This window comes from Tiliqua scincoides, chromosome 11 (assembly GCF_035046505.1).
Source record: "Tiliqua scincoides isolate rTilSci1 chromosome 11, rTilSci1.hap2, whole genome shotgun sequence".
NCBI classification, from domain to species: domain Eukaryota; kingdom Metazoa; phylum Chordata; class Lepidosauria; order Squamata; family Scincidae; genus Tiliqua; species Tiliqua scincoides.
In genome coordinates this window covers 13,395,508-13,408,025 of record NC_089831.1, presented here as the reverse complement: position 1 = coordinate 13,408,025, position 12,518 = coordinate 13,395,508, and the positions used below count along the sequence as shown (strand labels likewise).

Here is a 12,518-nt window from a genome sequence, read left to right as displayed (position 1 = left end):
TGATAATTTGGGCTCTCTCATATCTTGAAAATATGAACAAGATTTTCACATTCTCTTCTATCATTTGCAGCTGATAAATTTCTATGTGAGAACAAAGTGCTTATTTCTGGTCATCATCTGCTTAATGATGTCACTTTCTGCTTAATGGTCTCACTTCTAGCCCACAGCAGGTACCATGAATGCTAGCTTCAGCCCTCTGTATGAAACGGGGTTGACAACCCTGCCAGACAGTCAGATTATCAACACACCTCTCTGTGATTCTCTAGCATCCATTAATCACCAAGGCCTCAAAGTTTAATCCATAATTTTAAAAACTTTTGAGCAACTCAAAAGGTGTCCCGTCCTGTAGAATTTTAACACACTGATTACAAGAACAGTACTGAAGAATGCAGATCACCCTCCTGCTGCGGTTTCTGTAGTGTTCCTGGTCTCGCTGCCAGAAGACAGGGGTCTGGGGGTCCTGTGAGTGCCACCAGACACTACCTCAAGTACCACTGATGGTACCAGTACCACTGGTTGAAAAACACTGTCCTAAATGCTTCAAAACCACTGTGTTTTCCCCTCATATGTAATTTTATGAACTAGAACAGTGGTTATCACACATTTAGCAGCGGGACCCACTTCTTAGAATGAGAATCTGTCAGGATCCAGAGGAAGTGATGTCATGACCGGAAGTGATATCATTACACAGGAAAATTTTTAGCAATCCTGGGCTGCAATCCTACCCACGCTTACTCAGGAGTAAGTCCCATTTACTGTCATTGTTAAAAGAATATACGTAATAGCTTGTTAAAAGTACAGGTCTGTCACATTTCCCCAAATGCAGTCACATACCATGGTAGCATTAAGTCTAATATATTAAAAATAAAACATTGAAATGAATCGGGATCCCCCGAAATTGGCTCGTAACCCACCTACTGGGTCCTGACCCACAGTTTGAGAAACACTGGACTAGAATCAATACAATCAACTAAGGTTGTTTTAATCAACAAACTACTCTTTTAATCATTAAGAATGTATCCCAAAAACAGTTTCTTTGCCTCATGACACTAGCCTGAATGCTTTTTCAAACCCTCTGCAGTAAAACAACCAAGAATGGCATATTTGATGAGGGAACTGATCATTGACAGCACAACTGAAGGAAAATAATAGGTTCATGTTTAAGCATGATAAGGATGCAGGCAGGGAACCCCTAATGACCACAGAACACAATGAACTCCTGAGGGTTGTGGCATTTGCAGATTTTGAAACTGGAGTTAGGACATTTGGATTTGAGCTCAGGTAAATTCTATTTGCTGTCATTTAAACAGCTTCTATAGCTTGGTCAATTTGCTTAATCACTTCTTTAAATGCGAGGAGAGGAGTTACACAATATCAGCTCATTAACAGCTTTTAAAGGTCTTAAGTCTCACCTTAAATGAAAAAAGCAATGCAAAAAAAAGAGGAAAAAAACTTGTTGCTTGATCAGCCTCAGACACAATTCTTTTACTCATTACTTTGCCAGCCAAAGCTTAAAGTCAAGTATTAAAATGCAATCACATTTATTTTCTTAAAATCATTGCGAAACTGACTTCTCCCCCTTTCAGAATCCATGGGGAGCGGATGACAATACAATAAATTGCATGATTTCTTAATTAAATATTTTCAAGGGCCCTTCCCTCACTTCCCCTTCTTAACCACAGTTTTAAAAGATCTGTATTCAACAATAACTGCATTAATTTGTAGGGGAAAAGATCTGATTCTGCTGAATTACACAGCCTCTGAGGAACTCAGGAAAAGGTAGTGTAGAATGAGTGTAGGGTTTGCCTTCTTGTGTTATACAAAGAAGGCATTCATGAAGAGTTGCAGCCTACTAACAGTGCCATCATATGCATGCTTACTCATGAGTAGGCACCTTCTATTACTGAGGCTTGCTCCCTAGTAAGAGAGTTTTGTATTGCACCATAATGTTTTGCAAAATAGTCTGGGTTTAAGTGTTTGACACATTGGTACGGATTCATTTTGTATTCTATAAGAGATGCATGGTAAAAAGAACTGTATAAAGCTATAATATATAAGTGATGAAAAACAGATTTGACATTCAAAATATCAAATGCATGCAGTCTTCAATTAAAAATCAGTAAAGATAAACATCATGAACTTTGTCCTCTGGTTTTGGCTCTCTAGAAAATGTTCAAATGTTATTTGAAGGGGTTAATTGTTTAAGTACTTACACCGCAATCATATACAGTACTTTAAAAATTGTTCTGATGTAAAAAATGGTTCTGAGTAGGATAAAATATGCCATGAGGCCTGCCTAAGACACCAGTGAAACTTTGTTTCAACTACTAAACGATGTCACAATCTTATCCCGCTACTGTCAGGATAAGCCAATGCAACTCCATATACTGACACACCTTGTACCGGTTCAAGCCTAAAACAAGGAAGAGGTGTGGGTAGCGCATGGAAAGGAGAGGACTTCTCCCAGTCCCTTCACCCTTCTCTTCACTGTTCCCACTCTGACATGACAGAGAATAGGATACAAACTAAACTCCATAGCCAATCACAGCACTCCAACAGGAATACTTTAACCCTCTGCCACCAAAACCGCAACTCAGACCACAGGATGCACAGCATGGGACTATACCTCTCTGGCCTCACACCATGAACACTCAGAGGACCCAAAGAGGAACTATGGAGAAACTGCATTTCACAAACAGCTTGACTCCTCAGAACACATTCAAGAAGAATATATCATGAAAACTTGTCCTCTCAGGATTCTCATTGCAGGTCCCTGACCCTGGAGGACTCCACACACAAATACTCAGCTGGACCTTTCACTTCAACAAGGCATGTAAGAATACAGGTCAAGAGTGGCAGGAACTCCATATCTCAGAACAGGAATACCACATCTCTCTGTCTCTCATTTCTAACCCTTCCCTCCCATGCACCCTTCAGTACTTTCAAATGTGTCCCTGCTATAAAGTGTGTTTCCCAATTATTTGTTTATGCTGCAACAACCAATAACAGCGAGCACATGCTCTCTCTTGTTAAATGTAACCACCCTACTGCCAGCCAGATGCTCACTCCAAATCCTTTTATTTTTCAGGATTGCCCGCAATCCTGAAAATCAGCCATTACTCACAGAATATCCTTTGCAACTCCCCATAGGGGAGGGAAAGGTAATATCCCAGGTGCTGCACTCTCTCAGCCAACGAGATACAGCCACATGCGCACTCATGCGGCACTACTCTCGGTCACAAAACATGAGTATGTATCCTGATCCACAGATCACATGCTGTGGCTGCTGCCACCACCAATTTCTTGCTACTCTCTCATTTGTCTTTGCTCTCCACAGGCACTTTTCCAACAGGGGAAGAGGACACAAGGCCCTCCAGATGTCCAGCTATGCGGACCAAGCATTCCTGGCTGGCCGCAGTGACCAGTGCAATTCCAACTGTTCCTCTGTGGGTCCGACCGCAACCTACTGTTCCAGGCAGGTTCCTGTGGCTTTGCAAATTCCATGACAGATAATGATGTAACTAACTGGTGCAGCCAGATCTCACTGACACCTCCTACTTTATTGTCTGTCATAACTTGCAAAGATGCAAGAGCCTTGCTAGAACAAGACAGCTGCCAACTCTTTCAGATGCTTCGCCACGATGCTGTTCAATAAAGGGCGTTGACTTGATCACACTTGTTTCGTTAGCAGATAGGGATCCCTTCTGTTCGCCCTAGTTTCTTGCCTCAGAGTGGGACTTTACAGGGGAAGGGGGAGGCTCTCTCTGCTACCAGAGCTCAAGATCTGCATTGTCCCCACTCTCTTCATTCCTTGGACTAGAGTGGGGGTTAGGATCAGGCTCTTCAAGACTCACAGCCATCCCATTTACTGCTGTCACAATGAATGAGGCAGTCAGCTGGAAGAGTGAGAAGGGACACTTTGATAACAGGTAAACATGAGAATAAAGAACACAAGGCATCAAAATGATACACATAGACAGTGTGTGTGTGTAGTGAGAAGGATGGGTCAAGGATAGTTAGCCAGTGTAGCTAGGCTGCTGACTTCATCTGAGCATAGGATTGCACTATTAGTCTAAGGACGCAAGCCTAACCCCTTATGTCAGTGCTTTCCAGTACTAAGGGCAATGCAGCTCTGAGGTAAGGGAACAAACATTCCCCTATTTTGAGGAGGCCTCTGTGAGCAACACCCAACTGCAGGATGCAGCACATGTCCCATTGGAACCGCTACGCCGGTGCTGGAAAGCACTGACAAAAGGGGTTAGGATTGTGCCCTAAGTGTTCCAGAAATAGCTCTCTGGAAAACCGAGGGCCATTTTATGTAGTAAGCTTCTTGTGTTTGAAGCTGCACCTAGGCACTTGAATGCTATACAAAGCTTTTCATTGACCATTTTAAATGAACAGTGCTGCACTGAGGTCCATAGTATTTACCGTAGTGTCTTGTTACAATATTCAACAATCCACTCTAACTGTGGATGTTACCACTAAGGCCTGGTGCAGACACAATGCTGCTAATTTCTTAACTATGGTTAACAGATTGGTAGTGGGCCACATCATCCTTCTCCCATAAGAAATCCCCCTCCTCTATTATTTCGTCAGTATTATCCATGGTGTGTCATTACACACGCATCAAGTTTAACTAGGGTTAGCTTTAGCTCAACTTTGCGAACCAGCTTCCAGCTCCAATTAAATGCTAACCCAGTATTAATATGGCAAGTATCAGGAAAGACATAACGCTATGCCACAGTTAACATTGTCAAGGGAAGACTTCACAAAGAAGAGGAGAGGCAGGAAACATGAGCCCACAGCCCACACCTGGTCTTCCAAGCATGTACTCCTTGTTTTCTATTCACAGTAATCCTTACTGATCCCAGTAGGATTGCAGTTTTATTATGTGAAGCAATTCTTTTCAAACCCTTCTCTCAAAAGGTAGGCCACAGCATCCTTTTGCTCTCAGGCACCAAACCCACTATAGGAGCAAAACCATGGGAAAAAATATGTCTCTTCCTTCCAAGGAACACAAGAAGAAGTCTTGGCCAAAATATTGTCTCCACTGCTAAGTTAAAAAAAATGCCACAACTAGTACAACTACGATATCTCCCCTCCTGGAGGAATTTTGTTATAGCCATACAACAATCCCAGTACCATCCAAGCAGGGTCTGGAAGCGACACTAAGCATATCTGAGATCTCTTACCCAGGAACAACACTGATGCAGCTCAATGATTCTTTTTGACATTGACTTAAATTGCCAATTTTTTTAGCTTCAGGGAAGCATTTCCAAACTGACTAATCTGCAGAAGAATCCTGTGTATCTGCTAAGGAATGCTTGCGCGTTGCAAAGGATTCCTGGGGTCTAAGACGCATGCTAATCTTATACAAGCCTCTTCAGCTCTGCTATCACCATGTATGCTGACAGTGCACCCCAGAACACATCCTGCTCCCTGCCTGTGGGTATACAATGCAGGAGACTAGTGGTAAGTAAGCTCTCATTCAGGGAAGTTCCCCTGTGGGAGCTGAGTTTCCAAGGAACAGCAGCATTCCGTGAAAACAGAGCTCAACTACATGTGTACAAACATAAAACTGCTCTGGTGGCTGATAAAACAAAAGCAAAAAGACTAACAGTGCAATCCTATGCCCACTTACCTGGGAGTAAGCCCCATTAAACCCAGTGGGACTTCTGAGTAAACCTGCCTAGGACTGCACTGCAGCTTTTTTCTGTAACCCTTCTCCTACAATAGCCATCTTCCTCCCAAATGTATATATGATCAATACCTATATGGATATTTACAAAAAGGGCAGTAGTCTGCTGGGTTTATGCACTTCTCAACAAAAAGTTCACTTCTCAGATTTGATCATATCCCCTAAATTTTAGATGGATGCATGCCCACTCTCTTCCCTAGCAAGAGATGTGGTCACAAATAAATGAACTCCACAGAAAACGTGTGAAGATTATTAAATCCTCATACTTCCTGAAGCTCTTAGTAGAAACAGCCTACACATTATTTTGAACAATGGAATTGAAAATAAGAACAAGAGAAAAATCCAGTACAAGAAAATTTGTCTTCAACACACTCAGATGAATCCTCTTCAGCACAGGAGAACACTAAATTGAAAATTAGGCAGCTCTATCTTCAAACTCTATCTGGAAGAAAAAGATACCTAATATTCTATGCAACAAGTGCGTTCCTCAGATTGTTTCTTATCCTGGAGCATCAACAACTCAGAACTCTTCAGTGGGGCGCAAGAAAGCTCCATTTATCTCAATTGTCCTTATAAAATAAAGGGAAACTAATCAGCTCATAAATCAAAGTAAATCATGGCACTTACTGTGCGAGCCCCACTCGGGGACAAAGCTCCATTGGGCAGGTAGGGGCTTCCCAGCTCAGGAATCATCAAGAAGGGATAACTTGGATAGGGAGTCCCTTTAAAGAAACCTCCATCCTGCTGTCTTCTGATTACTAAAGGAAGGAAGAAAACAATTAGCCAGAGGTACTCAGGAAGACAGCTAGAAACATAAGAAATAGGACAGTTTTGAATTCAAAATTTTGGAGAGCTTGATGGATTAGACAAGGCAAAATACCTTTTTAAATAAGCATTCCTAGAAGATCAGCTAGAACTAAAGGGCAAAGAGGAAGGGAAAAAAGTAGTAGTGCAATTCACAAACCGTTTATCCCTGCACATGTATACAGCTCTTTGCAGTCAACCTACACAATGGCCTTAAACACACCAGTCCTGTTCATCTGAGACATGAACAATCTACCAAGAGCCCTCCCTCTTTTGTTCAAAAAAGAGAAAATGTTTTTGCTTTCAGCTATAATAACAAACCACAGTTCTGCATTTATGTACAAACTTGTTAAAACAAAGGTTTCTGGGGGCCCTGAGGCAAAGCCCTGCCCTGGATTCCCCATGGCACCGCCTGCCTGCCCCCCCCCCCCCCACAATGATTTAGGGACTACCATTGCCAATGGCCATTTGCCACCCAGTCAACCTGGACAGACTGGCCCTCTGATAGCCATGGGCTAGAATACCAGACCTGGCTTATCCCTGGTGCTTGCAACCAGAGTAGCAAATAGCTGTTTGATTCTGGTTCAGTATCTCAGCTTGTTCCAACAGTAGTTTGTTCAACTACAGTTCCCTGAATTTGTAAGGTAACATGGCACTTCAAGTTTGTTCTTACAATGAAATCAAAAGCTTTCATTCTTTTGTTGTATGTAAAGAAGGAGAGGGGAAGAAGGAGTATGCAAGACTGAGGAATTCCAAGTCTCATTCCTACAGCAAGAATCCATGGTTTCCCATTAAGTCTGAACAGTTATCTCTTTGGAAATACAAATCTTGCTTGGGTATAAATTCAACTACAGTTTTACGTAGTTTAAGTTAATAAGTTTTACGCAGAAACTTACGGGTATAAGTTTTACGCAGAAGCAAGTCCCACTATGTTTAGGGAGGCTTACTTCTGAAAAGACATGTGCAGGAATGTAGCCTATTTCTAGGTGTGTTTTTAAGTAACATACACAGGATAACTACTTCAGTTCTGTTAGGCTATAATTAATGCACCACAATCCTACACACATTTATGCAGAAGTGCCATTATGTTCATTGGGGTTTACCCTCCAATAAATGTGTCTTAACACTGCAGCCTAAAGCACCTATAGCAGCAGATTTGGTAACAGCTGGTTGCCTGTGGCATATAAATGTTTTCTCCTTTGGTCACCTGGATGCAGTTTACAAAGGACACTTTTCACCCTTTCAGGTCATAAATAACTAGTACAGGTATTGCAGACAGACAGGCTATTAAAAACTTCTGTAGTCCTATTTGCAAGACTAACCTACAATAAGTCACACTGAATTCAACAATGTATACATTCAAAGGACACGTTTATAAGTGTGAACTAGCAGCATTTACTGCAGCTCGGATTAATTTAAACCAGAATGACTGCCACCCCACGAATCCACCCACACAACTCACCGCCTTCTTGATTCCTGGATCTATTTCATACAAAGGTATGCATTATAAACAAGTGGGAGTGGGGAGAAGTACATTCCAACCAAGAAACCAGGGGGGAGGGTCTGCACTAAACCTTTACTCCTCTGCAGTGAAGACAACAAAGGGCACAATCCTAACCAACTTTCCAGCACCAGCATAGTTGTGCCAGTGGGGCATGGGCTACATCCTGAAGCTGGGAGGCAGTCATAGAGGCCTCCTCAAGGTAAGGCAATGTTTGTTCCCCTACTTCAGAATTGCACTGCCCCAACTCAAAAGTTGGTTAGGACTGCACCCGAACAGTCTTGTAACATCTTATATTCTTAACCTATTTATTTCAGCGCTTTCATTGACGTACACATTCTGCTTCCCCAGCTGCAAGCTGGCCAGTTAAGCAACAAGGCCTGCTGTAACAGGCTTAACAGTGCAATCCCATGTCTACTCAGAAGTCAACCCCACCATGCCCCACGTGTTGAGCTCCCATGTAAGCAGACACATAACTGCAGTGCAATGCAAGCTACTCCTCTGAAAGTTTCCCATGCTCTGTCTGCGCATGTTTGCATGGGGGAGCCTTCTAAAACCTGACTCCCTACCTGCAAAACAAAACTCTTGCAGCACTAGAGTTCAGGATGCCACTACCTCACTCCTGCCAGAAGTGTCAACAGATTGGAGTCGATGGTGGGGGGGGAGGTCTTGCAGCTCCCATGCTCAAACACGCCTAGGATTGCATGTCTCTGGCTGATTTGTTATTGACATCCAAGAAACGGGTTTAGGACCGCGGCAGTGGCACGCACTGATTTTCCAAGTTCAGTAAGGCGACACCAGGCGGTCCTTTTTCCACCATTGCCAGGATTGGAGCCAAAAGTGGGCAGCAAGCAAGGACTGCGCAGCAAATGGAAGCTCCTCCTCGCTCCAGAAAGTGAAGGGGGGGAACATACAAGGAGGAGGAATCACAACCAGGGGAAAAGAAGTTGGAGGGGGAGTGTTGGAGAGAGAAAAGAAGCACACAGTCTCTCTACTCCCCCCCCATCCCCTATATATGGGATTCAGTTCAATGCTATAATTACAATATTTGGAGGGAGAAAGAAAATAAAAGCATAAGGAGGAGTCTTTCCTTACCTTCAGCTGGAGAGTCTCGTGGCTTCTGGAAACTTTCCCGGGTCTGCTGAGGCGGCCTCTCCGTCTGCATGGGGGGGAAGGAGGAGGAAAAGCTGTCAATTAATCAGTTAATTATGAAGTTATTAATTATAAAGTTATTTAAATTAATTATAACTTGTAAAGTTATAAACTTATTTATAAAGGTATTAATTAAAATCATAACCATGATGACGACACGGGGGGGGGGGTGATGGTGTTAGGGGTATGAGGAGAAAAGTGACCCTTCCCCTTCCATCACCCTCCTCAGCGACCCCCCATCATCCATGCTCCCCCTGCTTTGGCCCCCCCAAGTTGACCTCACAGCTGCCCCTCCCCGGCCCCTTTGGTTGTTTCACAACTTGACCTCAGAGCTTTCCCCAAGTTTAATCTCAGAGTTGCCCCCCACTTCTGCCCCCAAAGTTAACCTCAGAGCTGCCCCACTTCTGCCCCCACACAAGTCTACCTCAGAGCTGCAACCAACAAGTGAACCCAGAGGTGCTACACACAAGTTAGCCACAGAGCTGCCCCCCACTTCTGCCCCCCCACAAGAGAACCCCAGAGGTGCTCCACACAAGCTAGCCACAGAGCTGCCCCCCCACTTCTACTCCCCCACAAGTTCACCCCACAGCTGCCCGCCCACTTCCGCCCCCCACAAATGAACCCCAGAGCTGCTCCCCCAAGTCAACTTCTGAGCTGCCCCCCACTAGCCCACCCCAGAGCAGCCCCCCGCAAGCCCAGCCGAGAACCGCTCCCCCCCGGCGCGCCCCAGAGCCGCCCCGCCGCCCACCTCGGAGTCGGAGCCGGAGCCGGAGGCGCCCCCCGCGCGGCTCTCGGACTCGTGGACGAGCGAGGACTTGAGCTCGTCCAGGTCCCGCTGCGCGGAGCCGCGCCCGCCCGCGCCCTTCTCGCGCTCGTCGCCCTCGTCCTGGAAGGCGATCAGCTCGTCGGGGGCGCCCAGGTCGTCGCCGCTGCCGCTCCCGGCCGGCGCGGGCTGCGGCTGCGGCCGCGGCTGGGGCATGGCGCGGCGGGGGCGCCCCGGGGCTCGCTCCGCGCTCCCCGCCCGCCCCGTCCCGCCGTCGCCGCCGACAACTTTCCCGGCGGGGCGGAGCGGGGCGGGCAGGAGGGGCGCGCGGCGCGGCGGGGGCGGCAGCGGCGGCAGCGCGGCGGCGGCGGGGGAAGCGGCTCCGCGGCGGTCCCTGCGCTGCCCACCCGCGGGGTCCGAGTGCCCAGCGAGGAGGAGGAGCTCCCTGCAAGCCGACACCTCGGCGGGGAGGGAGGGGAGGCCGGGCGCGCCTCCCCTCCTCCCTCCCCCACGCCCCCTGCGGGGACGCTGCGCCCCCACCCCCGGCCGGGCTGGGACGGGGACGCCCCCCCGCCTCTCCCCTCCCCCACAAGGGGCACTGCCTCCCCCGCCCCTGCGCGCCTCCAGCTGGGATGGGACGAGGAAGCGCCCCCCAAACCCACTCCCCCAACGCCCCCTCCCTCCCCCAAAGGGGACACTACCCCCCACCCCCTGCACGCCTCCAGCCAGGGATTGGACGAGGAAGCGCCCCCCCAACTCTCCCTCTCCCCCCCCAGGAGCACTACCTCGCACTACCTCTCCAGCCAGGGATGGGACGGGGACTTGCCCCCCCTCACACTCTGCCCCCACTCTCCCGCCACCGCCTCCCCGCTCCCCTCCAACGGGTACACTACGTTGTGGATGGGAAGAGGATGTGCCCCCCCGTCTACCTCCCTCCAGCGGGGCCACTAAGCCCCCAACTCCCTGCACGCGCTCAGGCTCGCGCACCCCCCTACCCCTACACTATTCTCACTCCGGACCTCCCCCCATCACTTTGCTGACACCCTAGCCAAACTTTCCTGGGAGTAAGAGCCATTGACTAGAATGGGACTTACTCCTGAGTAGACAGGCATAGGATTCAGTTCTCAGGCTGCAATCCTATCCACACTTCCCTGGGAGTACGCCCCATTGACTAGAATGGGACTTTTACTGCCAAGTAGTAATGCCTAGGATTGGGCTCAAAAGAAACAAACCAGAAAAAGTTCCATTCAACACCACAACGCATTACAACAGAGCCCAATCCTTTGCATGCCTGCTCAGAAGTAAGTACCAGTGTGTTCAGTGGGGGCTTAGGCTTACTCCCAGGCAAGTGAGCATAGAATTGCATCCTTAGGCAGCAGTATCCACACACTCTCCTGGGTGTAAGCCCCATTGACTACAATGGGATTTACTTCTGAAGAGGCATGCATAGGCTTGGACTCTTTTTGTAATGTTTTGAACTTGTCTTTGTTGAGCACAATCCTTTGTATGTCTACTCAGAAGTCAGTCCCCATTATAGTCAATGGGGCTTTCTCCCAGGTAAGCCTGGATAGAATTGCAGCCTTTTCTTTATCCACCCTAGGCGTGGTTACTAAAAGAAGTAAAGTCTCACAGTGTGCAGAAAGGGATCTTACCCCCAAGGAAGCCTGAATATGGTTGCAGGCTTTAGAGCACACTCCTATGTACTCTACTCAGAAGTTAAATCCTGCTGTGTTCAGTGTGGAACTTGATACTCTAAGGTGAAGTAAACCCTATATGTGTTCAGTGGGGCTTACTCCCAGGAAAGCATATATATAAGATTGCAGCCAAAGTGGATTGTTTGTTTGGCTCAAGTAATGGAACAAGCCACAGTATGGAGGAGGAAATGGGAGGGAGCATATATTTGTGGAGGGGAAAGAAGGGTACAAAAAAGGGGATTTCTTTAAAGGGGAAAAAAACTGGAGAAGAAACTAAACAGGGGCATCCCCTATCCTTATAGGCTCCTTCCTTAACTCTTGAAGGCTCTTCTGGACTTGCCCTGGATTTAAACTGATCCAAACAGTTTTATGTTTAGAAGAAGAAAACCTTTTTTTTAAGGCTTTCATTCTCTGCACACTTACCTAGTCTAAACTTCATTGTACACTGTGGAACTTGCTACTGAGTAAACAGGTGGAAACTTGCACTGCAAGGCTGCAATTCTACAAGCTATTTCTTTGGAATAAACTTCACCAAACTACTGTGGGGATACACGGTACGTGTGCATACATGCAGAGTGTTTCAAGAAAATGTAGGCATGCTTTATTGTGATATTATGTGTTATACTACAATTCACACATATGCTGTGATACTGTAATTCACATGTGTACTGCATATGGTGTACACAGAGGCATTTGCTTGACCCTTATCAATTAATTAATTAATTGGTTAATGAATTTAGACCAAATGCTCAAAATGTCCCCTATTGGCATCTATAAACCACTGACATTGTTGATGATGGCTGCAATACTATACACTTTTCTGGGAGTAAGCCCTATTGAACACAGTGAGACTTACTTCTGAGTAGATAAGCATAGAATTGTGCTGTAAGGGATCTGCAGACATCC

General features: G+C 46.5%; 1 protein-coding gene across 1 annotated transcript in view; it reads right to left on the bottom strand.

Annotated features, from left to right (window-relative positions):
- The window catches only part of TCF7L1 (transcription factor 7 like 1), a 105,180-nt gene that overhangs the window by 75,822 nt on the left and 16,840 nt on the right, over positions 1-12,518 (bottom strand). Inside the window, exons 2-4 of the mRNA XM_066639683.1 lie at positions 9,904-10,545; positions 9,099-9,162; positions 6,326-6,456 (exon numbers count right to left, since the gene is read on the bottom strand). Of these exons, the coding sequence (XP_066495780.1) occupies positions 6,326-6,456; positions 9,099-9,162; positions 9,904-10,545 (837 nt within the window). The remainder of the gene's footprint in view (positions 1-6,325; positions 6,457-9,098; positions 9,163-9,903; positions 10,546-12,518) is intronic.